The sequence below is a fragment of the Sesamum indicum genome, linkage group LG10 (genome assembly GCF_026168435.1).
Source record: "Sesamum indicum cultivar Baizhima isolate 11 linkage group LG10, ASM2616843v1, whole genome shotgun sequence".
NCBI classification, from domain to species: Eukaryota; Viridiplantae; Streptophyta; class Magnoliopsida; order Lamiales; family Pedaliaceae; genus Sesamum; species Sesamum indicum.
The window spans coordinates 312054-338715 of record NC_142666.1 but is presented as its reverse complement, the minus strand read 5'-3'; the positions used below and the strand labels follow the sequence as shown (position 1 = coordinate 338715).

The window sequence follows — 26662 nt, the reverse complement described above, 5'->3', positions numbered from 1 at the left end:
GTCAGAATACCCAAAGAAACAATCAAATGAAACAATTTATGCAGTTCATAGCCATCTTTCCAGCATGTTAGAACACAACTGGTACTTTATATGTTACTCCAGAACATGCATCACAAGAGTAGGATTTTGTGTTTTCAAGCACCTCCGCCCAAGTTCTAGGATACGAGGATGCAGTCTCAAAATCATAATACTCTTCATTTAGTTGATGCCCTGGCACTTTGCTGAGTCAAAGGGACCATTTCAACGTTTATTTCCCACTGTGCAAGAATCAAACTTATTAACAATCTGACAAGAAATATGGACGAAATACAGCAAAGTGAATAAGACAGAACCTGCACCAACAGATAATGTACTCCGAAAAAATTAAATGTGCACAAATTTGCTTCATGTTCAACACAAGTATGATTCCTTATAAAACTTCCAGTTTAGGTCATAGGAGTTCTTAAACAAATACAGCAGTCATTTTGTGGTTTAGTCCAAAAGAAGTAACCAACAAATACTTGGGGCCAGACCAGCTAATACCAGCATGCAGTGAAGGCGAGAGGCTACAGAAGGCTAGTAGCTCCGCCAATCTGAGAGAAATCCTTGTAAAAAAAATTGATAATCATGGCACACCACATCAGAAACAAACCAACAATGCAAGCATATGACCCTTATCATCAGAATTCATCATCATCCTCCTCAGCTATGTGTTTTGCAAGCTCTTGCTCTTGCTGTTGTCTCTCTCTTCTCTTCTCAGCACTTTCCTTTTCCTTGTGGGAATTTGGTGGAAATCGAAGGGCACGCACTGCTTCATTGTGCATATTCAAGCAAAATGCAATCCTTGAGTTAAATGCAATCTGAGGCTCATTTGTGGAGTAAATGTCCCCAGTCTCCTTTGACACCATCCATCCATTAGTGTGGTCTAATGTGGCATCAATTGCACCATCTCGAATTGCTTTAGATACAATACTTTCAGCATCAGCAACAGGATTTGCAGAATCCAATCTCAATTTCTTAGCAACATCAGCAAGTGAGATCCGGGAGTATGAAATACTAATGTTGCGTAAACCAGTCCTAATGACATTATGCCGTAGCCTGACAATCAAATTGTTTGTTCGGTCAGAGCTAAAAGTGCTGGCAAACTTCTCAGCCACCGTTTTGAACAGCTCCAAGTCTCCAATCCGAACGGCCTGCAACCCACATAAGTATGTGAACACCAGATGATTTGGGTACGCCAAATTGCTCAAGAAGACACCAGGTTAAAATTCAGGGTTTGCTTTAGATTAGATAATGGAAACTTTTTCCAGAGAGAATTAAGAGCAGTGCATCACTCTCCAGTGCAGCCATCTCAATATATTTACACTTCATAAATTCCGAAAATTATTGCAGAATAATGTAAATTGGTAATTGCATTTTGCCCAACTATCCTGCCAAGAACAATGTATACTTAAAATAGGTAAACAAAAACATGGAAAACAGAAGGCAACATACTAACACTAATATGTGAAGCAATTTTCAGACTGGTAGCTGGAACTTTAAAGACTCATACTCACATTTGTCAGCTCGAAGTAGGGCCTCAAAGCTTTTTCCATCCCTTTCTGCATAAAAACAGTTCTTTCTGGAATCTCTCCGAGCAGTAAGCGGACAATCACAGCCCACTTGTTGCATTGAATTCGGAAACCTAAAGCAGAAACAGGTGCTTTCCTGGCAGCTTGGAGGAGGGACTCTTTAGCATCAGTGTACTCTAGCTGAATTGTCCTGATTTTGCCAAGGTAAAAGAGGTATCGACAGAACTACATAGGAGACGGGCAAGATCTCAGAGGCATAAACTTCAATGAACAAAATTTTAGACATAATTTCACCATAAATACCCAAAATATAAAAGAATACAACACACATGCTAAAGAAGAAACTGAGAGCAGTTCAACATGGATAACCAATATTACCTCTAGCACAGCATTAGAGGCAAATATGAAAGTAGTTTAAGTATGGTATCATCATTTTGGTATTGGAATAGCTTATAATGGCATGAATTGTGCTTAGCATGTAGTCTAGCTTCTTATCTTCCCTTCTGTCGGCCATCTCTACGTATAGACATGTATATTGCTTGTTCAATAATCTTCATCTCTTCGAGACTTATACTGGAGCACTTATGTATTGCTGTTGAGATCTATCAACTTCTAGAAGTTCCAAGTCATTAAAGATTAAAAAAGAGAACAGATTCGCCGGCATACAGGCCATGATATTGCCAGTATAACTTACTGCAGTCTCCTCTTTACACTAATACTAAATATCCAATTTAATGTTCATGTCCATCTAATAATTAGAGCGAGTAACAACCTAAATTATCTCAACGCAAACATGTAAACTGGAATGCGATTGATTGACATAAAATAATTCAAGCAGTGTCATAAGATTTGCCTGCTGATTTGAGTGTGCTTCAAAACGCGGAGCCTTCGATCTCAGTTTCTCTGCTTGATCATACAAATTGTAATGGAGGTAATTCCTCAGCAACAGATTCAAAAGAGTTTCCTGCAGTACATGTATGTCATCAATCATGACTTATAGTGGAAGCATTACCAAGATGACAAATTAATAGCTCATACAATTGTAAACAGACCTGCCCCAATTCATCATGCCGCAAAGTTGCAGTCCGGTGCAAAGCAAGTAAAGTCCTGTAAATAATGTCAGTTTATATATCATGCAACACCATAATTTCACAAGAAATACTAGTAAAAGAAGAATAGCATAACATTCCAGCTCCGTTGTTCCCTTAAACATAAGGTTATTTAGAAATTCAAGTATTGTGCATCACCCAGGGGTTAAGACATCAGAGCAGAAGCATAGCCATACCCTCGTATCTCAGCAAGATCACCAGTAAGTTCATAGCTTAGAGAGTAGTAAAAGTAGAGCCTGGATGCCAGGACATCAACAGTTCGTCTATTAAGGTTCTTTAGACGTGCAATGCTGGCCGAAGAACAAGCCTTAGCCTGGTAGTAGTAAAGAATCATCAATAGCTTAACATACATTCACACATCATGTCATAATACAAGACTTCTATGGTAATTAATTATGAGACCACACCTCATTGTATCTCTTCTGATCAATCAAAAATATTAGAACAAGCAAATAGGAATAGATCTCAAGTTCAGGCAAGGAATGCTTTGCAGGAGCTTGAGTAGTAGATGTTGCAGTGTCCACTTCCATATCCTGCTCATCCTCCTACAAGCATAAGTAAATAAGACGATAAATATAATATACAATGGTTTTTTCTAGACAAGATTGATAAGACATAGTTTAACACTCCTATGCATGTTTATTTCGAGTATTTTGGAAGGATTTTGTTGCGTAGATCCTTGAATTATCCATATTTTGAATGTGGGAGTTGCTATGACAAGCTTTGGTGAAAATGGAGTAAAAAAGAGGAAGAGGAGGACAAAACAGACTCGAACCTTCAATAAGGCATAATTACACCCTATTGAGTGCTCAAATCTGTCTATATGAAAATGGGCAATATGGGAAATTTTTAACTGAGATTTGTTTCGTTTTCGTGACTGCAAGCTCGAAAGCTAGAAGGAAAGAGAAAGGCGAGTTGCTATGTTAAGGGAGAATTTGGGGCGAAAATGAGGACTTGTTGAGCATCAAAAATCGCTAAATTAGACTTCAAAAGTGATAGAGAGGAAAAGGAGGACAAAATAGACTTGGACATTCAATAAAGGCGTGATTACGCCCTACTTGAATGCTCAAGTCTGTCTGCATGAAAATGGGCGATTTAGGAAGATTTTTGACTGAAATTTGTTTCCTTTTCCTGACAGCAAGCTGAAAGCTAGAAGGAAAGAGAAAGGCAAGCTGCTAGTTAAAAGGGAGAATTTGGGGCGAAATGAGGACTTGTTGAGCGTTAAAATGACTTGGAAAGTGATAAAGCGGAAGAGGAGGACAAAATAGACTTGAACATTCAATACGGCGTGACTACGCCCTATTGAATGCTCAAGTCTGCCTGCATGAAAATGGGCGATTTGGGAAGATTTTTGACTGAGATTTGTTTCATTTTCCTGGCTACAAGCTGGAAGGAAAGAGAAAGGCGAGCTACTACATCAAAGAGGAGAATTTGGGGCGACAATGAGGACTTGTTGAGCGTTTGGAGCGAGAGATTGGAAGAAACCAGCAGCATCTATCAGTTTTTCTCCCTTTTTCTCTTTAATTCATGTTTTCTCATAGGAGTTTAGGTTTTTCTCAATACATTATGTGTAACTAATTCCCTTCTCTAATTCAAGGGAAATGTAGAACCCATTTGTTAACAGAAGAAATTACTATAATTTTCAATGCCACAATTTGTTAACACTATCCAGATATAAACTCTAAACAAGTAGATTCCTCTGCAGGAGAATAGCACCACAGGGAGATATGAAGTTTTTCTTTTATAACATTCCATCTTAGAAGTTGTAAAGATAACAATGAAGAAATATTGAATATTGGACACATAAGACAATGAAAAAACAGACAAAGAATTTTGAAATGAAACATATGGCAGTTATCAGAAATGGGAGCAACTAAAACACCATGAGGTGGGCTCATATCTTATTCCATTAATTGATGATAAAGTTATTTTACCCAAAACAAAAGGCAATTAATATAATAGACCATATAGCAAATTCTGATAGATTGATTTACTCCAAGACAAAAGTGTCCCTAGCCTCAGCTATGAATCACTTAATTTACTAATAACATACCACAAAAGAATTTCAACAATTCGCTCAAGAACCCAACTTGCTTACCTTAGGAACATATGAAGACAAACGAGAATGCACCTCAGATCCAGGCACAAGTGAAAAATTAAGAAACGCAGAAAGCACTGAAGCATTCAGCTTTTTCCTCAGCTGGATTGTCCACCGAATAGCCCTCACAATCCTCCGAACCTCCCGGGTGTAAGCTCCCGTTTCAATCCATGCAGCTATGTCTTTCAAATCTAATATACAAAGAGAAAAAATAAAACTCCAAACTGCCAACAATTCACCTGGATCTAGGATTAAGAGGAAGTGAAAAGGGAAAGAAAAACCCTCGAAAACGGACTACCATGGCATTTCTTCTGTACAGAAAATCAGATTTACAAAACGATTCCTGCCTATTTTCAAAAAAAGATTATAAATACATTCTCCTAAATTTCTGTGTCAATGTGATTATACATGCAGTGGCTTTTCCCTCGTTTCTCATCTAAACACAGCTAAATAAAGAGCACTGTCCTTTCTGTTCTCTTCACCAGAACCTAAGGTCCAAAGATACCATAACTCAAGAAAATCCCTTCGGAATAAAACAATAAACAAGTAAAGAATTATGCACTGTTTAAATTATATACTTACGCTGCAGAGTAGAGGGCGAAGTCGAAGAAAGGGAATTGGATGGGGCGGCCTGCTGCTCCTTCATCTCAACGTCTTGAGTCATTTTTGCCAAAATCTGAGAAATAACGGCAACTATAAGCGACATATAAAACACAGAAATAAAAACTGGAAACTCCATTTGTTTCTTGTTCGGTTAGATTTACGCTTTACCTGAATTGAGTGAAAAAAGTGGTTCTTGAAATAGGATTTGATCTGAAACGCTGCGAAAAGAGGGTTTGGATTACTTCCTTTGGCTACAAGTCAGAACACAAAAAATGACAATTTCCAGAAATTCAAAAAGAAGAAAAAGGCGTGTATGGAGAAATATGTATGCGGAGAAGAAAAAGGGTGAGATGAATCAGAACCTGGAGATTCGATGATTTTTTTCTGATAAATTTTAAAGAAAAACCCTAAAATTGTAAGGCTTGTTTGGGTTGGAGGATCTTTTCTCCAAAAAAGGGAGTAGTAGAGTGACGAACACCCGACGGCCCCAAATGTGATGAGTTGAGGCTGATGAACCGAAGTGGGTCATTTTTGTCATTTAGAATTTATATATTTAAGTAAATGGTAAAAATATGAATAGAGCTAAATTTGGAGTGTCTACTGTCTACTACCTACCTGCTCCTACACATTTATTTGGCTAAGGAATCCCATTACCCTTAATTCGGGTTTAAAGCAAATTGCCCACTTATTGAAATGAGTAAATTATCTTTTTATAAATAAAATAGTAAATTATTTAATATAATGTATTGATTTGTATATTTTGCTCTTATCTATACTAATATAAAAATAACAGCCCCTCCATATTTATAAACGACGGTTAATGACACTGTTGCACAATTTTTTGTGATGTCAAAAGTGCCTTTCATAATAAATTAACTATATTATTCAACTTTTTAAAATTTATATTAATTGATAATGTTTTTCTTTCTTTATTGTTATTAATGTAATGTATTAATTTATATATTTTATTTTTATTAATAATATGTTTTAAAATATAAAATATTATTTATTATATTTACCTAGGAACAGTGCCACAATAGCTAGTTAATATATAAGAGAAGGCTTTTTTTTTTCTCACAAACGGTCGGTTGCTCTTTTTCTTTCTTCCTTTTATTATTTTTTTTTTCTAAAAATGTATATATATATATTTATATTCTTATTCATAATATATTTTAAAATATTATTTACTTTATGCACGTAGGGACAATGTGCCACTCACGTCTAGTATACTAAATGAAAAGATTGTCTTCCTTAAGAGTCCAATATTGACACTCTTCTCAACTTACTTCCATCAACATTCAAATTGCTGCTTACACTTCTAGAAATTCTGCTTATAATCATACTCTTCTTTAGTTTTCCCAACGTTGAATGTTTCTTCATCTTCTTGCACTATGTCGTGGATCCGATGTACTCCACAATCTTTATTACCTGTTCTTCAGCTTCAATGAAAAGAAGATGAAGGCACTTGAGGTAGAAATTTGGAAGGAGTGATAGATATATTTGGAGTAGGTGTACAACAAGAACATAAACCAGTATAAACACTACTGTCTTTTAGTATCCAAGTGTATTTCGTATTCCAAATTATAAAAGTTTAGAATAGAAAATGCAACAGAATTTGGAGTAGAAAATCTCTCTCATTATTTTTTAGTTTTAAAAAAACAAACTAATTAGCATTGGGAAGAGAGGCTGTGTGTTCCCATATATGAAGATGAATGCAAATCGCAAAGCAATATCTATGAAGAAACAGTAAGCTTGCCGCAATCAAAACCAGCCTTCTTCAACAGCATCCCAGCCATGAACCTAGCCATTATCTTGTCCCTCACAAAGCTCATCACCACCCCATCACTCTGCTGCATCAAACCAACCATATATGCTGTACTGATGAGATCAATGCTTCTCCACCTTCTCTCCCTTGCAAACTTCTCCAGCCCTTTTTGGATTCTCTGATGCTCCTTCTCTGATGCCTTTTCCTTCAAGGCCTCTGCCAAAACTCGTGCTAAAACGATGCTGTCTTCTAGCGCTGCACACCCCCCTTGCCCCAAGTCTGGTGTCATAGGATGTAAGGCGTCACCAGCTACACAAACACTGTCTTTGCTAATATTTCCCCATAGCAGTTCCCAAGGAAGTCTGAATCTTAATGGTGAGCATACCATGTTCTGTACTTGAGTTTTTTCAAATACTGCCCTTATGTGATCTGAGACTTTTCCAAGCTTGCTCAGTATGAATTGCTTCAACTTCGCTGGATCCTCCTCTACCTCCGTCTCTGTCTCTGCACCATAGTTTCACAGTTGATATGCTTAGAAAAGGAAATTTCAAGAGCAAATTTTTCAGTGTAATAAAGGAACACAAGCGTACCTTGGAGAGGACTAAACGCGAAAAACCAGTAAACTGTGCGATCATCACATGGTATAACACCATATCTAATACCTTTTCCGAAGAATTGCATAAACTTTGGCTCAAAACCATGGCCATTCTCAAAATGCACCAAGCCCCTAACTGCTGATCGGCCCGCGAAAGACGGATTACTGAAACCTAGAAATCTTGCCACCACGGAGTTCACTCCATCACATCCAATCAACACCTAATTACATAAAAAGGATTATTGACTGAATACATATTATGACAAATAAATAGCATGCTTCATTCCTAGCTAGTGATGGGCCGGGGAAGAAATCCCTTGAAAACAAACACATCAATGGTGAATTGTATTTACTACCTTGGTTTGCAGGACAGTTCCATCAGCAAGATGGAGAGAGTTGAAGTGATGATGATGGTCAGTTTCTATATGGACAACCTTGGAGGAAAACCTGATGGTACCCTTTGGAAGTTCACTTTCAAGTGTTTCCAGCAGCACCTTTCTATTCACCGCCCGGAGTTCATGATCACTCTTACCCCTACATGCAATACAGGAACGGCCACCGTCAAATACAGAGACAGACAATCATCAATTATATATTGGTAAATCACAGTACAGAATCACCCATGCAGAAAAATTACTCACCATGAATGTATTGCTGTAAAAGGGAGTTGAGAAGTGGTAAGCCCGGAAATTACTGATGTAGTAATGGTACTGCAAGAACAAGACAGGCAGTAATAATTACATACAGTTGAATCAAAAATAAGAAGAGGAATGTATAAAAAATCCTAACAGCAGCAGCAGCAGCACCCTGTTAGCTGTTTGTGGTTTGAACGAAGGATGTCTCCAAGTCCAAGAGCATCAAGTGCCCTCCAACCGTTGGTCCATATTCCAAGAGCAAATCCACTCGTTCTCAGACTATCTCCCGACTCCACAACCAAACTCCGTATTCCTAACCTATCTTATTACCAAACAACATAAATTAATTTCAAGAAGAACAGGGTTGGTTTTTGTTGAGGAAATGAAAATACCTGTGAAGTCCTAAAGATGTGGCGAGGCCAGCAATCCCAGCACCCACAATCACTACATCTTCCACGCTTTTCTCCATTTCCAAGCTTCTATTGCCTTCTTGAAACACTATATTTACTTGAGATTTATCCACAATGAAATAGATTCATATGCTTATAAGTACAAGCACCAGAAGCAGAAGAGGATGACTTACTTTTATGACACGGCTGCCACTACCTACAGGAATGCATACGTCATTATATGGGTCCAAGAATTATTAATTATATACATATATATATATATATCTACTATTCTACTATTATTAGATACATAAAAGGAAAGGAAAGGAGGTCGACACGTATAGCTTTATTATTCAACATGAAAATTTCTATAATTAGTCGGTTCAAAATTGCTAACATGACAAATATATATATATATATATTATGTGATTAGTATATAATTTAAAAAATAATAATTAATCACATAATATATAAAATATTTCTACATAAAATTAATTTAATTTAATCATATTTAATAGGAGTAAAATTTCCACTTATCAATACTACAAACTATATACATATGTAGGACAAATTTCGTAATGAGCACATGCATTATTGCACGAGGATGCATGTTTGGTTTTGTTGTAAGCGTCTTCAAAATTTTGACTTGTAATAAAAACACCAATTAGAATTGTTGGGGGATTGCCTCAAAATAAATCACCATTCCAAGGATTTGTATTTTTTATTTCAAATTATATTACATATTTTATATATAGAGAATTTGAAAATAAAATAAATAATATAGCCTTTATATACGTGATTCATAAATATTAATTGAAATAGAAAATATAATATAATTTAAAATAAAACAATCAATCCGTGATTATGAGGAGATTACATTACAGTAAAAATATAATTAGGAGTTAATTATGGGATTGAGTGGAGGAAACTATCAAAAGCAAAATACAGGTCACCTAGCAAACGATAAAATAATATTTAAAAAGAATGTGGTGCCTTTTCTTTTGTTTAGTGCTTCCTGCACGCATATTTTGAATAATTACCTAAATACAATGTTGGACACGTGTTGGACACTGATATTTCTTAAACATGCAGATTACTGCATTCAAAAATTTAAATTAAAAAAAAAGAAAAAAAATTGGACATGATGCCGTACACAAATATTGGTGTGTCTAACATATTTTGAATTATTTTTATAATTTAAAAAAAAAATTGGGCTATTTTTTTTTTTATAAAAAGAAATTGACTAATAAAAAATTAAAAGAATTAATTCACTCATCTCAACTAAAAATTTTGAGAAGAAATTATTAAAAGTTGTGAGATGATCATGATGTTTGAATTAATTTGAATATTAAATATTTTTCATTGTATACTTTTTCATAAAAAAATAATTATTTATATATTTGAAGCCATATTTGGTTAAAATATAGATATAAGACATGCTTATTTTATATTTTATTTTGATATTATTTTTATTACATATTTTAATTTTATTAGAAAATTAATAATATATATATTATATAATCATATGAATATTGTATCGTATACTAATTTTTTTATATCATCGTATTGGTGTAATACATCAGAGGTGGTTCCTTTTGACCTCAACCTCGAGAAGATTCGGAATCCAGCACAACTAACAATGTTTGAAAACACTTACTTAGTCTACAAATGGGGTTCCAGAGAGGCCCATAAGTCTGCCGCCCCACTTGGTAGTCCTCTATCAGCCTCCACCCCAAATATGAGACCACCTTCTAACCTCTTCTGATATGAATGATAAATGTGATAATTACACCACCCCACCTAAAGTTTTAATGTAAGTATATGTAAATCTCATGTGATTCAAAAGTTATATTAGTGCCATTAGTCTTTATTTTTATTCAACAAATACATTATTTCCTTGATCAAAATTCATGAAATTTATTGATATTAGTAAAAAAAAAAATAAAAAATAAAAATCCATATTTGGTTCCTTTATTTATTTTAAATAATGTTTTGACATGCGTTAATACATATGAAAAAGAATCTTAAACCTTGTTTGGTGAGAGCTAGCAATTATTAAAAAAAGAGTGTATAATTGATTAGGTATTTGTAGAAAATATAAAAGTGAATGATGTGGGTGCATTCATTGCACAATGTCTAGAATTCCATAACAATAATGAAAAAGGGTGCATTTAATTTACATAATGATAATAATAATAATAGTAATAACAACACTAATCTCCCAACCCACATACTTTAAAAGAAAGAGTTGCGACATTCAAAATAATTAATGCCAATAATTATTATGATTAAATATAAATATTTGCAGAATTGATGTGTGGAATTAATAATCATACATGCTTCAACTATAAAGAATATCATTTAAGATGCTTAGAGCAGCAATGACCTATTCATGTCTGGATATTTGACTATATTTGCTTGGAATTGGATATGTCAGTTACACATACATACATACCTACAAAAACACTTGCAAAACTGCATTTACATGTTATTATTAACATATACACACACACACCAATTAATGATTGAATTATTATATGATTATAAGTAGGTGGTAATGGTATAGGTATATACGTAGGTAGGAGGGAAGTTGCAAACAAGTATTGGGTGTAGATGCAAATTATAGATAGATGGATGGATCCCAAGAATGGGCTCAATTTGGGTTGTTAGGTATGTGTGAATATGTTGTCTTCTTTCATTTTACACCTTTTTTTCTTTTTTTTTTTTAAAAAAAAACTATTAAGTATTGTATATATTTGGATAAATTGTAGCCAACTCTCTCAATGTTTGCCATAATTATATATATATTTTCATTATTTGAAAAATATGGGGTGGTGAGAAATTGGAGAAAGTTATACAATGTGATGAAAATGGGTAAAAGGAGTAAAATGGCAGTGCACTTTCCTGATTTCGGACAATTATTGGAGGAATTTATGGAAGTGGGCGTCCCTACATTAGATCATTGTCCTTTTTCATTATTTCATTTAGTGGGAGAGGAAGGGGCTGAAATTGAATAAATTCTACGCTGACCGACCGATTATCATCAATTTGGTATGATTCAACGCTCCCTCTAATTTACTTATTATTATTATTTCAATAAATCCCTTAATTAAAATTGAGTCCATAATTTCTTTTGTTCCGACATTGTTTGTGTCTGGTTTTGGTCTTGTCCAAAAATAGAGTTTGCTTTCATTATATGATATCTTCAACATACACTTGATAATTTTAATACTTTCATTTATTGTTATATCTATTATTTTTATTTTGTAAAACAACGAGTTTCATAGTTGTAACAGTGATATTTGTCGTGTAAAGAAACGCTACCGACAATTATTGGTAACAAAAAAATAATTCATAAAATTATCATTGAAAATAATTAGTGAATCAACGACAAACTGTTATCACAATAAATATGTTGTTAATTGTAATTTATGCATAATTCATATATGTGGTTTAGTATATATTTTCAGTCATAATATCACCCTTGTGACTAATATCATGTTTTGTCAAAGATGATTTTTTTTTCTTTAGTGAAGAATTGAAATCTTGGACAGGTTTGAAAAAAAAAAAGTTGTTGAATCATAAGTCAAAATTATGAATTGAATGGGTAATAATCAATGTTGGCAAGAAAGGTTGGTGTCAGTGAGACTTAGCTCAATTAAAATTCCATAATTATAAGGTTTGAGTTTGAATCTCATAAATGTGTGGAATAATATTATATTAGAATAATATGTGTTGTTCTATTTTAGTGGTAATTATTAATTAGACTTATTATTTAATATTAATAATTTATATATGATTTTTATAGGTATTGATAATTATTAAATATAAATATTTGATGTTAATAAAGATAATCGTTTTTTTTTAATAAAAAAAAAAAAGAAGAAGAAAAAATGTCAAGGAAAGGGAAGGCAATAAGCATTGATGGAAGCGCAAACGTCCACAGGTAATTAAAGGTCGGCTAAGTTGAAATATTGGCCGCCCAACACAAAAAGCCGAGCTTCAGCACTTGCGACCCACCCCACCCCTTCATCTTTACACATTAGCGGTTACCGGTTAGCTTTGTTTTTTTTGTTTTTTGTTTTTAATCCCAATTACTAATATGGTAAATTTTAAATATATTTTATTCTCATTTCAGGTTTTAATAAAAAATAGGAAACTATGATTCCACATGTGAGCATCACTTTATTAAATATATTGATTCAGGCCGCTGAATGATGGGTCGGATCGTAATTTTGAATAGATGTAAGTTCGGTCACGACTCTCCCAAAGCTCTCTATAAGTGGATCCAAAGAACAGAAAAACACGTTAGACTTATTTGAAAAACCCCAATTAAAACCTTCCAATACTTAAGTTAAGAAAAGTGGGGTCGAATGCTACCTGAAAGGCTTAATAAGTCGAAATAGCATTAAATGTACGTACCATAAACATTTACGATTGGTGATGTTTATAGCTTTCTCTACCATATGAGAAGGCTCCACGTGACAATATTTGAAAGAAAACTCGTTAGAAGATCCAAAAATCCACAATCCGAGTCTTTGTTTCGGGTGGGTCGAATCGATGACATTTACATGAATCTTGTCCTCTTTAGTGATTTTTCTTTGATTGAGGAGTATTTTCGTCTTTTTGCTTGTTAGAAGAACTATTACCTTATCATATATTAGTGATGGTGGCACATAATTTTTAGTGAGATAGTGTTTAAATGAGTGAGGACCTTTATTTTTGGGAATTTTGATGAGGAGAGAGTAAGGAGTTTGAAATTGGTGGTATTGAAGCAGTAAACCACCATACCTTAACAATGGATTGATATTAAAGGTTGTGAGTTTGTGTTTGATGGGCATCGGTTTCCTGTGCAATTGGGCTGCTACACTGCCACGTGCAACATGAAATGGACCAATTGTTGATGTTGGTGATTAAAGTATGTTTTGGGTCCAACACAGAATTAAAGGAAGAAAAAACATAATTTACTACTTGTTAAATTAATTCTCACTTCTTAATCCTCTCTATTTTTACTAATTAATAAGCAGTAATTTTTGTGGCAAATGATAGTATATATTTCCACCAATATTTATCATTTTTTTGATTAGCATTTAAATCAATTTATTAACTTAAACTTGATGAACTTTATGAATCAAAACTTTAAACATAAAAGTTAAAAATAGATTGGAGAAGCTTGAGTTTTGAATATTCGAATCTGACCTACTATATATGTCATGAGATAAATAGTCACAAAAATATTTGAATGAGAAAGTGGAAGAAATATTATTTATGGAGAAGTTAATATTATGGTATTTCTCATGATATCAATTATAATTTTGAGTTAGAAAATTTGATTGAATTTACATTTAGATATCTGGTTGTGATTATTATGAAAGTGGAAAAAGAAATAAAAAAACGAAAAACAAAATGTTGAAGAGGGATTTATTAATTTGGAAAAAGAAATGGGGTGTGAGTGAGTAAGCATGAAAAATCCATGCAAATGTTTTATCCAACTTTGATAGCGTGTCTTTTCCACTTTATTTATAATTCAAATAGATATATATAGTTTGTATTCTCTTCTATTGCTTTCATTTTGTAGAAGAAGAATGGTATTAGAGATAAGAAGAGTTAGTGAGTAGTTTGTGTGTGTTTGTTTGTTTTCATTCTCTCTCTCTCTCTCTCTCTCTCTCTCTCTCTAGAAATAGTGAATAGTGAATAGTGAATAGTGAATAGTGAATAGTGAAATGTGAAATGTGAAATGTGAATTGTGTGGAGTGGAGCCCAAAACTGGTCCTCTGCTTTGCTGGCTTTAAGCTCTCCATTGTTGGTTTTTAATGGGGTTTGTCTGCTGAGAGTTTCTCTCCCCCCCCCCCAATCACCATTATACAATACTATACTTGAACTAATACCAACACCACTCTCTCTCTCTCTCTCTCCATTTACTTTCTCTTTTCCATTGCTTTAATTCACTTCTTCCACACCCAAACTTCATCATCTTCTTGTTATTGCCCACCAAGCAAAGTTTGCAGCACTAAGGACAACACATACCACCCCACTTCCAACTTTGGATCCACAGATCTATTCCTCTTCCTCTTTCAGATCTTTCTTCCCTCTCTATCTCCTCCTCTCCAGGTTACTTCTTCACTACCTCTTGTCACCAATTCTTTCTTTCTACTGTTGATTACAGGTTTTGTGATTCGGGTTTTTTTCTTTTTCTATTTTCTTCACTTGGGCTTTCTCGAATTTTAGCAGTTGATCAAACAGTTTTCACAAGCAAAATTAAAAAAAGGTGGATTTTGACTATTTTCCTTTTCAAAGCCTCCCCATCCCCTCTTTTTCCTCGCTGTTGAATTTTCCTTTTTTTTTTTTTTTTTTTTATTTTTGCGGCGGTTGTTTTCATGGGTTTTCGGGTCATGGTCAGAGATCTATTTCACAATGGAACTCCTTTTTTGTTACCGGTCTTATAGCAGCTATTCTTCGGCTGAATTTTCAACACAAAGTTATAGCATACGTGTCTATTGCTTTTCATTCTGCAATACAAGATTGTTGTTGTTCAAACTCTGATTTTGTTGGTTCCTGTTTTTGTTGCTAGACTCCTATTGCGCCTAGTATCTGCTTTATTGAGGAGGAAACTGATACATGATTATTCGACCGAGTTGTATTTGTGCCCAAGTACCTCAAGTGTTCATTAGATGTTGATGATTTGGAGGGTGGTTTGGGTGAGATGAGGGATGTTATCAGGGTTGATGAACTTTTTGCGGGCCTGTTTTCGGCCGAGGGCAGATCGACATGTTCACACCGGTTCAGATGCTAGCGGTCGTCAAGATGGCCTTCTATGGTATAAAGACTCGGGGCAACATTTCAATGGAGAGTTTTCAATGGCTGTTGTTCAAGCAAATAATTTACTAGAGGATCAGAGTCAGCTTGAATCTGGCTCTCTCAGCTCAAGTGATTCAGGACCATATGGCACTTTTGTGGGAATTTATGATGGGCATGGAGGTCCCGAAACCTCGAGGTTCATAAATGATCACCTCTTCCAACATCTAAAGAGTAAGTTAACTCTAGTCAGTTAAATGCTAATTTGTCACGGGAAAAAAAAAAACATTGGTTGAGATCTTATGATGTCAAAGCTAATTTATGGTATGTGTTATCCAATACAAATGATTACATATGTGAAGCAAATAGGGTATCACTCTCAAGTTTTGACTTCTTATTTCGCCAATGTTTCTTCTAGTGTTTAATTTGAAACGTGGAGGATGAATAATGGTGGAAAATATGACTAGTTTACGGGATTCTCTTAGTTCCCAAAGTTGTCGTGGGTTGATTTCTTATTCTGGATTGTGCAGGGTTCACTGCAGAGCAGCAATCTATGTCTGTGGAGGTCATTCGTAAGGCATTTCAAGCAACTGAAGACGGCTTTTTCTCAGTTGTCAGCAGACAATGGCCCTTGAAGCCGCAAATTGCAGCAGTTGGCTCTTGCTGCCTTGTTGGAGTCATCTGCAGTGGCACTCTTTATGTTGCCAACCTTGGCGATTCCCGTGCTGTTCTAGGGAGGCTCGTCAAGGCTACAGGGGAAGTACTTGCTATTCAACTCTCAGCAGAGCATAATGCAAGTTTTGAGTCAGTGAGACAGGAGTTGCAGTCTCTACACCCTGATGACTCGCAAATTGTAGTTCTAAAGCATAATGTATGGAGAGTTAAGGGTCTTATACAGGTAGGTTTGTCATTTCTCAAGCAACCACTTGGATGATCTTTTTCCTGAAGACTTTTGAAATGTTCCCTTTCTGTTGCGTCTTAGATAGAACTTCAGAAATTAATTATTGTTTACTACTCATGCTCATACCAATTGAGATCAAAGGAACAATCAATATCCTCATGAGTTTGTTGTTACGCATATCTCACAGACTTTTATTGAGAGTAGCCTCTTGTATGCTGTGAAACTATTAATTGTTCAGATACTAATTTGCAGCCTTTGGGTTTCTTTTAGTCCACACTATATAATTCATGTGCTTTGGGTCTCTCGCTGTAGAGTTGACACGAGTATGTTGTGTACAGATCTCAAGGTCAATTGGAGATGTGTACTTGAAAAAGGCTGAATTCAACAGGGAGCCACTATATCAGAAATTTCGACTTCGTGAACCTTTCCAAAGACCGATTTTGAGCTCAGAACCATCGATAACTGTGCACCAGTTGCTGCCTCATGATCAGTTCATAATATTCGCATCGGATGGCCTTTGGGAGCACCTTACCAACCAAGAAGCAGTTGATCTAGTTCAGAATCATCCACGCAGTGTAAGATATTTAATACTAAAATGCATTAGCAGATTCCTGATAAGAACTTGTACTGCTGTGCCACGTTCTTGAGATTTTATGTTTCAATTGTTGTGAAGAGTCAGCAGACTGGTATAGCTTATTATTATTTTTGCTCTGTCTTTTATAAGTTCGTGAAAGTGTAGCTCCCCATCACAAGTATCAGCTGTAGCATGGTATCACAACTGGCTCTTAGGTTATTTGTTGTGATTGTTGCTCTCAATAGCAAACAGTATTTGCTGATTCGAACAGCTATTTGTTGCCCAGTCACCTCTCTTCATATTGATAATAATAATCTTCTTAATATATTGTAAGTAGTTATCATCAAGGAGTTTGATAATGTACTTTTACATGTTACTCACCATCAAAGCAAGGACTGGCATGATTAAATTGATTTCTGGTTTCAAGATAAGATAGTATGATTAGCAGTTTTAACTCCAAGTCAGTATAATGATCAATACTGCGGAAAAAGAAAGAAGTCTCTGCTGGATGGTTTGCGTTATCCGAATTCCAAATGAGAAGTAGATTGAAAAATGAGGTACATAGAACGCATTATGAGCTACTTAAAGTATCATGTCTTCGAAAAGTAGAAAAAATTGTTATTATATGTATCTGCTGTTCTTTTGTTGATTTCCCTTTCAACAAATGAATAACTTACCAGTTCTTGATACTTGATTCTCCTATCCCTGAACCAAGGATTTGAGTCCTTGAATGAGATAGTGATCCAATTATGTTTCCCTTGATCACGCAGGGTAGCGCGAGGAGACTAGTGAAAGCAGCATTGCAAGAGGCAGCAAAGAAAAGGGAAATGAGGTACTCGGACTTGAAGAAGATTGACCGTGGGGTTCGTCGTCATTTCCATGACGACATCACAGTGGTTGTGGTGTTTCTCGATTCACACCTTGTGAGCCGGGCAAGTTCCGCCCGGGGTGCCAACGTATCCGTCAAAGGAGGCGGCATAAGTCTTCCTCCCAACAGTCTGGCGCCTTGCACCACACCAATGGAACCCGTCCCAACTTGACACTGCTGTCTCTAATGTTTTGTACCTCTTGTTACCACCCTCCTCCTGTGAATACAGGTAGGCTCTTGAAAGATAAGAGCAGCCCTTGAATTCTTTAATCTATACTGTAACTGTTAACTGAAGACTAGTACTTGGGATAGTTCCATAGTCCCCAAGGAGAGAAACTGGGAAAAGTCGAGCTTCAAGGTGACAATTATCGTAGTTACGTTTTTCTGGGCAGATCTTTCTAGTCATGTTATTGCACATGTTACCTCCTTTATTTGATCAAGAATTCACTTGTGTAAATCCTGTTTTATTTGAGATGAGTTTAGCAGATTACAGGTGAAAGTGGAACAAGTTTTGTGCGTTTTTCTGCTTATTTTTTGTTGGGTCGATGCGGTGTGATGATGGTAGCACTTTCTGAGCATCGTAGACTCTAGAGAATGGATATGGTGGTGCAGCAGCAGAGCGAGGTCTGGGAATGCTTTCTTTTCTTTTTTATTTGTTTACGTGACTCAGGCGCGTGTACTGCTACTTGTTTTGTAAATAGAAATTACAAGCTCCTGCCCATCAACACCCAACGACTTGCAACCGTTGGGATTATTTTTACTCTAATTCAAATTGGGAGACATGAGTTTATAAACAATTTTTAATTGGAAAAGGGAGATGTATCGTACTAGAAATAAAAAGTATAGCTAATCCAAATTCGAACAATACATACCTGTAAGAGAGATGGTTGTGAGTTACGGCCCATCTCAAGCTGTGGTTTCTTGTCTTTTCATCTCTTTATGATGATGATTTTGAATATGAGACTCTGTGTGTGTGTGTGTGTGTGTGTCTCAGGTATATTCTCACAAGTCACAATCCCATGGAATGCCCTTCGCTCCGGTTCAATCATCATTTTTCTTTGTACTCAACACATACACCCACACCCACGCTCCAATTCACAATTCCCCCAAACACACTCTCAGTTTTAGTACCCAAATTGGTATAATTCAGATCTTCCCTTACCTTTTGGCGTTGCATTAATAAGTAATTGACATGTGTTTATTTTAAAATTTTACGAAAAATTCAAAAATATAATTATATATCATATATATTTGGATACAACACTAAGGTCAAGCGATTGCTATCGCTTTTAGACTCCATTTATTTTGCATATAGGAATAATTGAGTGATAGGATAAATTTGAATTATACGTGTGATAAAAGAATCTAAGATGAAACATAATATATTGTTTACCTTTGCCCTAAACCCATTTTCAATTGAAAACAGGTTTGGCCTTATAAGGTGTAAAATTGAATATAGATGTCAATTCCAAGTTCAAGCCCTAAATTGCATTTATGCGAGGGCGAGGGAGAAGGTTAAAGAAGGCGGGGGCTGATAATTTTGTTATTCAGACTAATAATTCCAAGTAAATGGAGTACACCACATACCAAACTAAGAAATAAAAAATCTTACATAATTTTGATGTGTGTCTTAACCTTTTCACAGAGGAATCTTTGGAGGATGGTAATTTAGTTTATCTTCTCACAATCATATCACCAGTACTAAAACACACATTACGTATTTGAGTGGAGTAGTAACAAATTTCCAAGATGTTTTCTATGTGCAGGGACGCAATGGCCATTTTGATATTAAAGCAGCAGCAGCTACTGCATGACAGTCAAGTCATCTACTAGTTAATGCTGAATTAAGAGCAGCCTATAAACTCACAACAGACATCCACTATTCCTCTTCTTTGTAGTAATTACGAGCTTAGCTGTTAACAGAAACCAAACAATGACATTATATTGTCAACTGAACACCTCCTCTCTCTCTCTCTCTCACACACACACACACACCCCAAAATGACCAGTAGGACTGAGCTCAATGTGGCTCCCAGTGAATTCTGTGCTAAATTTTACAGCTGCTGACTGACTTGTATTTCTTTCTCACTCTTCCTCAGATGGGAATTGGAATTTAATTTTTCACAGGTTGTACTCCACACTTCACACACACACAATTCTGTAGAGAAAAACCGTACACACTCACTTCACATTACCAAGCACAAGAATGCCATCATCTCCTCCTCGAGCCCCGACCCTACTTAACCACCATCCTCCCCCAATGCAAACACCTTAGATTCCTCCCTCTCTGCTTCACGACTATTACCATCTTTCAACTCTGTTAATCTGGTGAAATATTATCACATGCCTTCATTGTGTTGCACAAGGCAATGGTAAAATCATAACAATAAAGCCGTGTATCTTTTCACTTCTCTTCACAGGTTTTCTCCTACCCCCTTGAGCGTATGAACATCTCTTTTCTTAGCAAAAGAGATGGCTATATGGGTCGTTTTCTGTAAAGCCATTTTTGTCTCTGTGGGCAAAATCCTCTTTGAATCATCTCTAAGAGGTTGAAATGTTTTTCCTCTAAATCTCTTAAAATACCTGTAAAAGTCTGGAGAAAAAAATGTATCTTGGCAAAAGACCACCAGTTTTATCAGTTCCAGGCATATTTGAGCCACCTTTCTTGATGTTGTAGCCCACCTTTTTAGAGCTGACCCAAGCTCCCTCATTGAAAAAGAAACATGGGATGCGTGGCCTCAAGGCTACTAGTAGAAGAAGAAGAAGTAGTTTCCATCTGTAGAGAAAGGAAAAATCAACTCAAGTTAGCTGTGGAGAGAAGATATGCTCTGGCAGATGCACACTATAGGTACTGCCAATCCTTATTTGGAGTCTCTGCTGCCATAAATCTCTTTGTTGCTCGCCATTCTTCACCTCCTTCACCATTTTACATCACTTTCCCTCCCCTTTCTCCACCACCCTGTACTCCCAAAGAAAATGTGGTTTCTAACCCTTTGTTTCTTCAGCAAACCCCTTCTGAACCCACCAAGGAGGCCATTGTTTGTGAGTCATGCAGTAGTTCCACTAGTTCAGACTATTCTGAGGAAGACTGCAAGGAGAATAACCAGAAAGTAGAACAAGTATGTGGGTATTTTTACATGGATATGCCTGAGGCAGTGGCTTCACCTTCACCTTCACCCCAGAGAGATTTTGGGTGGGATTTCTTTAACCCTTTTGCCAGTGCAACAAGGTCAGAAGTAATTAGTGTTTATAATAGGATTTCTGAGGAGGATTTGAGGGTGGTGAGAGAACAAGAAGGCATCCCAGAACTTGAAGATGAAGAAGGGGAAAGAGTGGAGGAGGAGAAAAAGGCTGCAGGGGAGAAAAAAACACTTAGTGTGGAGCAGGAGCATGAGGTTGAGGTGGTGAAAGCAGTGGAGAGTGCTAAGGGGAGCCAGGGGGAGCAGCAAGAGAAGGGACTGATTGATACACCAGTGAGAGGGAGGGAGTTCTTGGAAGCATTGAAAGATATTGAAGACCATTTCATCAGGGCTTATGATTCTGGAAAAGAAGTTTCCAGGATGTTAGAGTGCAACAGAGTGCATTTGCACTCTAACATGGAGGAAATTAAAGGTCTAACCTTTTCTTTCAAGTTTTCTGCTGATGCATTGTGGTGCATATGTTAATAGGAGTATTATTTTCATACTTCCTTTCTACTCTGATCAGTTGTAGGCTGTTATTATTCTTAAATTTCTAACATTTCCTTTTCTTGATTTTTTTGAATTGGATGATCAGAATAATGAGTCTGTGATTTGCTTCAATTTAGAAAATTTTCCAAAAGGAAATGCTCTGATGGGCATGGATGGTCTTTTTTGTAACGGGCTTTGTGTTTCCCCCCAGTCCTTTCAGAAATCTACTGACCTTTTCAAGATATCCAATGATCATAATTTTTTCCAATCTTCTTTTTTTCTGGATTTTAAAAGGCTTCTTTTGTGCTTGGAAACTTCCTACTCCTTGTTGCCTTATATTGCTGTCACATTCCCTGGTGAATTCATTCACAGACAACTCATGTGGATGCAGAGAACTCGACGAAATTAATTCAGGCTATCACATGGCGCTCTGCTTCTTCTCGTTCATCATCATGTAAGAGTTTAGTAGCATCTGGTCTGAAAAGCTCTTCCACGTGGATAGAATTTAGCAACCAACTCTTTGATGATTATGGAGGAATGGCTTCCGGAAGCCATTCACTAACGCTAGGAAGGCTGTATGCCTGGGAAAAGAAACTCTATGAAGAAGTTAAGGTAATTAAGTGATGTACTGTGTTCTGTGCTGTGATTTTCACTGGATTTCTGTGTGCATCAAGATGAGCTGCTGCCTGACAATGGGCAACAGTAATTGGTTCAATGGTTGCATTGCATTGTGAACCTTAGACTTGTAATTTACTGGCTTTGTCCTATCCACATTGGTGTAGATTTTACCTTCTGCAATAATAATGTTTATGCAATTTATAGTTATCTGCTTCTAGCCCTTGACTGCCCACTTGCCTCTAGGAAGGAGATAGCATCCGGAGAGCTTACGGAAAGAAATGGAACCAACTTGTAAACCAAGATGCTAGAGGAGATGAAGGGTTTGCACTGGACAAAACCAGAGCAGCAGTCAAGGATTTATATAGCAGGATCATTGTATCAATTCGAAGTGCTGAAACAATTTCAACAAAAATTGAGAAACTGAGAGATGAAGAACTGGAGCCGCAAATAAAGGAATTACTTCAAGGGTAAAACACAGTTACTCTTGAACCCGGAAAAAATAATTGAAGAAAAGAATATGATCTTAGTTTTGAATTTCCCCTGTTCTCATTGCCTCTGTGTTTAATGCAGTATGATGAGAACTTGGAAAATTATGTTGGAGTCTCATGAAATCCAGAATAAGATTATATCTGAAGTCAAAACTTTTACCTGCCCATCTTATCGAAAATTCTGCAATGAATCTCACCGGCTAGCAACGCTTCAGCTTGAAACCGAGCTTGTCAATTGGCGTGCTTGCTTTGCTGAATACATTGCTGCTCAGAAAGTATATATTGAGGCCCTTCTTGGATGGTTATCTAAGTTTGTTGCTCCAGAGGTCGAATTTTACTCCAGGGACAGGGCTTCTGCTCGGCCTAATCGATTCAATGGGCCCCCACTTCTCATAGTTTGCCTTGATTGGTTGGATTCCATGAACGTGTTACCAGAAAAGGCAGTTTCGTTAGCAATGAAAAGCTGTGTTAAGGATGTGAGGGCTTTGTGGCTTCAGCAAGGAGAGGAACAGCTACAAAAGCGGAAAGTTGATAGCCTGTCCAAAGAACTAGATAAAAAGATTTTGGCGTTCCAGAAGGCTGAGAATAGGATTTCTGAGTTTAGGGTCACTGACAAAAATGCAGATGGGCAGATAGAGGATCGCGTGGATTCTTTAACAGAGAGGAAGAATATGCTGGAGAATTTCCGTAGAAGGGTTGATTTGGAGAAGGAAAAACATCGTAAATGCATGGAAGAAACAGAAAGGATAATCCTAAATGGTTTCCAGACGGGGTTTGGTGGGCTTTTCGAGTCTATTACAGAATTCTCCAGTGCTGCTTTTAAAATGTATACTGGCCTCGCCACCACTGAGAACTTGGAGAAAGTTGGGAAACCACCTTACATGGTAGATGGGGAAGCCCAAGAAATTTGCAGCAAATGAGATAAAATGCTTCTATGGATGTTTTTGCTGTACCTTTGCAGGGTCTAAGCTTCAAATGTTGTAAATCAGAAACTGTCGAAGAAACTCGCTGAGACATAGCTTATTCATCAATTACTTTGTCATTGGCAAGTATTAACATTTAGCCAGATGCTGCACACAATTTTCCTTGGAGGTCCATTTCCTGATCATTCATCTTTGCAGTCAAGAATCTCAAAAGTTATATAGAGGACAAAATTGACAGACCCTCAATAACAAAGATGATAATTTCAGAGGAAGTGCTAATACCGAATGTTTATATAACTTTCAAAAGTGATACAGTTTCTAGGTAGATTCTGTGATAACATTATATATGTGCAATGCGCATATAGCTCCACATCTTAGATAAGCATTGCAAGCCTTATTCAAAGATTACAGTTGCCCTCCCAGACTTGCCCAATACAATCGTGTCTAGTTCTATCTTAGGTATAAGGAGATTAAAAATTGTGAGAATAGTACAAATTCGCACACAACAGTAGCTGGAGTGTGTATCCCCATGAATGGGACGATGTCAACCTGCAACCAGCTCTCAACTGCTGAGCCCATCAATGCACCAGCCACAAGCCCTCCAATCGTTATGACAGTTGCCTTCCCTGCGTAAGTAACAGTCCAAGATCATTGATAGCAGAGCAAGATCGGTTTATACAATTATTTTGAAGTAGAATAGTCCTTTTAACATGGATTCAATATTAGCTAATCTTGGAGCCTTGGAGAATGTTAGGAACATTCTACAGTCTGAAGTGGTCAGAAGTACTATTTGCGTTCATGAACAAAATCTTCTACGTTTATTTATTTTATACACCTTCCCTTGTAAATAGTGCTACCACATGGTGCAAGGACTAGTTTCTATTATGATTATAATTCTACAAAATGAAGCAAGTTACTTTGTGGTTCCAATTTCTAGTTAGCAGACACATGCTTAGCTTAAAAGTCACTCAGTGAGTTGAATACTACCACACAGAATCACATTGAGAGAAGTTTTGCATGATATTCTTTGTGGAATTAAAAGATGCAAAACCAGGATATTTAAGTAACAACAAGAAGTAGTTGCAAGAGGCCTAGACAAAAAGACTGCATCAAGTTAAAGAAAGAAATTTCCCTACCCAATTTCACATTTTTCTTGGTCATCAAGTATAAGGATGCCCCAAAACCAGTGGCCAAAACAAGACCAGGAACATCAGCTCCAGCATAGGGTACAGTAGAAGATGCTGAAGCTCCATTAACATATGTTAAGACCATCAGAGCTCCATACACCCCAGCATGCACGCCCAACTCGTTAACTGAGGGTGCTTCAACTGAAATGGGTGAGTTTTTCACAGAAATCTGAAGCCAGTTGGGCATTGACCCCATTTTAGGACCATTTACAGGTTTAACATCAGCATAACGAATGCCACTATTTACAACTTTCCCTGCTCTCCGTTGTGATAACCTCCGCATTAGCAGCATATCATATGCAGCCTCTACCTATAAACTGATAAGAGTTATACTCCATAACTAAAAGCTCTAGTTAACCTATTTCTCAAGCAAAATAATGACAGACAACCAAGGGTTGGGCAGATATACAGTAAAAGTTTCTTGACAAGGAATTTTGATAAAGTGAATGACGTATAAAACCTAAACAAATTAAGACTGATAATTGAATAAAGTATCAGAAAGACCACAGCTAAGAAGTATTTTACCAGCTACAAGAAAACGAAATTCAGTGCCCTGAATTCAAGGATCATAACCTACGGGTTTGTTTATGCTCATGCCAAAAAGAACCAAGGATCACACAAGAATTCCAGCTTTTACACAGTAATCACACAAGTGATTGATTAGTAAGATGCTGCAGCTTATCACACACTAACCGATAGTAAGAAACTAGGAAATGCAAGTTAAATAAGATTTGTATGCATCCAAGAAGCAGTACCAAATTAGCATGGAATGGATAAAGAAAATAGAAAAGCAAAAAGTAAGAACCTGAGCAATTGCTTGTTGGTCATCTATACAGGAAGCAATAATAGAATTCTTAGCTCGGAGAATATCATCGAAAGATGCACCCTCGGAGACTCCCAACAGTTTGAGGGCATTCTCAACAGACATATCGAAGGGCGCAGAGTCATCGGCGCGCGAGCTAGCTTGGAGAGGTGGGGCTAACATGCGGCGGCTGAAGAGCTTAATTACGGGAGAGAGTCTGGATGGGGTGGGAGCAGTGCGGGGGTTGGGCGGGACGGATAGGGGTGCGGCCATGTTTGGGAGACAGAGAGTGGGAAGGTGTGTGTGAATAAGGAATGTTGTTTAACGGTGGAGGCAAAAGATTTTTTCATTAGAGTGAGTAATGTGGAAGGGAAGGAGATGAGGTGGTGTTGTGTGTGTTCCTTGGAAGTATTCTTATATATGATGAGGTGGTGATTAAGGATATTAAGCACTCAACACTTGCCTATTTTCATTTTAATTACATTTATTACTATAATTTATATATATATATATATATATATATATACCATACATTCAAATTTTAAATTCTTTCTTATTATTTTAAAAAATTATCAATCATTCATTTATATGTCATGTAATTTTTTGAACGATTAGGTGAAAATGTCAAATTCATTTTAATTCTAACAAGAAAAAATCAATATTTTACTGCCATTATTATAAAATAAATGATGTTGATTGGGTGTTATTATAAAAAATAATATTTGAAAATTTTAAATTTTATAATTCATGATTTAAAAATCATTTTTGACAAAAATCGTAATGAAAAGTCAAAACTAATTGTTAATAACTTTAAAAGAATTATTGAATACTCATAATTATAATAAATTTGAAGGAAAGTTGATCCACTTTAGCAAATAAAAGAATGAGGAGGCAGGCAAGTGGCAACCCTCTAAAAGTGCAACACACCACTACACATAGTTGTACGCGTTTACAGAGCTACAAACTTGTAACATCAGGACTACTTCCCAATCATACCATGTGGAGAACTACTCCAATTTGGGAATTGGGTGCTCCATTCACTTTCATATCTTGTGTTTTTATAAATTCCACAACATAATAGGGAAAAATACAAT

The 26662-nt window shown here is 36.3% G+C and overlaps 5 protein-coding genes across 8 annotated transcripts; 2 read left to right on the top strand and 3 right to left on the bottom strand.

Annotated features, from left to right (window-relative positions):
* Positions 1-333: 333 nt before the first annotated feature.
* Positions 334-6664, bottom strand: LOC105173023 (putative 26S proteasome non-ATPase regulatory subunit 3). 3 transcript variants are annotated; one of them, XM_088885752.1, is made up of 10 exons: positions 6647-6664; positions 5529-5578; positions 5340-5433; positions 4758-4948; positions 3067-3204; positions 2836-2972; positions 2603-2657; positions 2404-2514; positions 1536-1775; positions 334-1172 (listed from the first exon to the last, which is right to left on the bottom strand). In XM_088885752.1, the coding sequence occupies exons 3-10, from the start codon at positions 5419-5421 to the stop codon at positions 660-662; spliced, it is 1467 nt and encodes a 488-aa protein (XP_088741878.1). In that variant the 5' UTR covers positions 5422-5433; positions 5529-5578; positions 6647-6664; the 3' UTR covers positions 334-659. The 3 variants fall into 3 exon arrangements, with proteins under 3 accessions (XP_088741878.1, XP_011092961.1, XP_011092962.1); XM_011094659.3 differs by lacking the exon at positions 6647-6664 and adding an exon at positions 5723-5885 and having other exon boundaries at positions 5529-5611; XM_011094660.3 differs by lacking the exon at positions 6647-6664 and adding an exon at positions 5723-5883.
* A 245-nt stretch (positions 6665-6909) lies between these two features.
* Positions 6910-8917, bottom strand: LOC105173021 (monooxygenase 2). Of its 2 annotated transcripts, XM_011094658.3 has the most exons (6): positions 8748-8912; positions 8527-8673; positions 8362-8430; positions 8077-8254; positions 7716-7941; positions 6910-7629 (listed from the first exon to the last, which is right to left on the bottom strand). In XM_011094658.3, exons 1-6 carry the CDS (start codon positions 8822-8824, stop codon positions 7094-7096), a joined length of 1233 nt encoding a protein of 410 aa, XP_011092960.1. In that variant the 5' UTR covers positions 8825-8912; the 3' UTR covers positions 6910-7093. The 2 variants fall into 2 exon arrangements, with proteins under 2 accessions (XP_011092960.1, XP_088741879.1); XM_088885753.1 differs by lacking the exon at positions 8527-8673 and having other exon boundaries at positions 8748-8917.
* A 5648-nt stretch (positions 8918-14565) lies between these two features.
* LOC105173020 (putative protein phosphatase 2C 60) lies at positions 14566-18679 on the top strand. Its single transcript, XM_011094657.3, has 5 exons — positions 14566-14855; positions 15316-15773; positions 16070-16437; positions 16779-17015; positions 17785-18679. Exons 2-5 carry the CDS (start codon positions 15455-15457, stop codon positions 18052-18054), a joined length of 1194 nt encoding a protein of 397 aa, XP_011092959.1. The 5' UTR covers positions 14566-14855; positions 15316-15454; the 3' UTR covers positions 18055-18679.
* A 398-nt stretch (positions 18680-19077) lies between these two features.
* LOC105173018 (protein ALTERED PHOSPHATE STARVATION RESPONSE 1) lies at positions 19078-23753 on the top strand. Its single transcript, XM_011094655.3, has 4 exons — positions 19078-21494; positions 21942-22162; positions 22412-22635; positions 22739-23753. The coding sequence occupies exons 1-4, from the start codon at positions 20606-20608 to the stop codon at positions 23574-23576; spliced, it is 2172 nt and encodes a 723-aa protein (XP_011092957.2). The 5' UTR covers positions 19078-20605; the 3' UTR covers positions 23577-23753.
* An 87-nt stretch (positions 23754-23840) lies between these two features.
* On the bottom strand, positions 23841-25964 carry LOC105173019 (chaperone (DUF3353)). The gene is made up of 3 exons (XM_011094656.3): positions 25572-25964; positions 24716-25076; positions 23841-24205 (listed from the first exon to the last, which is right to left on the bottom strand). The coding sequence occupies exons 1-3, from the start codon at positions 25839-25841 to the stop codon at positions 24030-24032; spliced, it is 807 nt and encodes a 268-aa protein (XP_011092958.1). The 5' UTR covers positions 25842-25964; the 3' UTR covers positions 23841-24029.
* Positions 25965-26662: the final 698 nt, after the last annotated feature.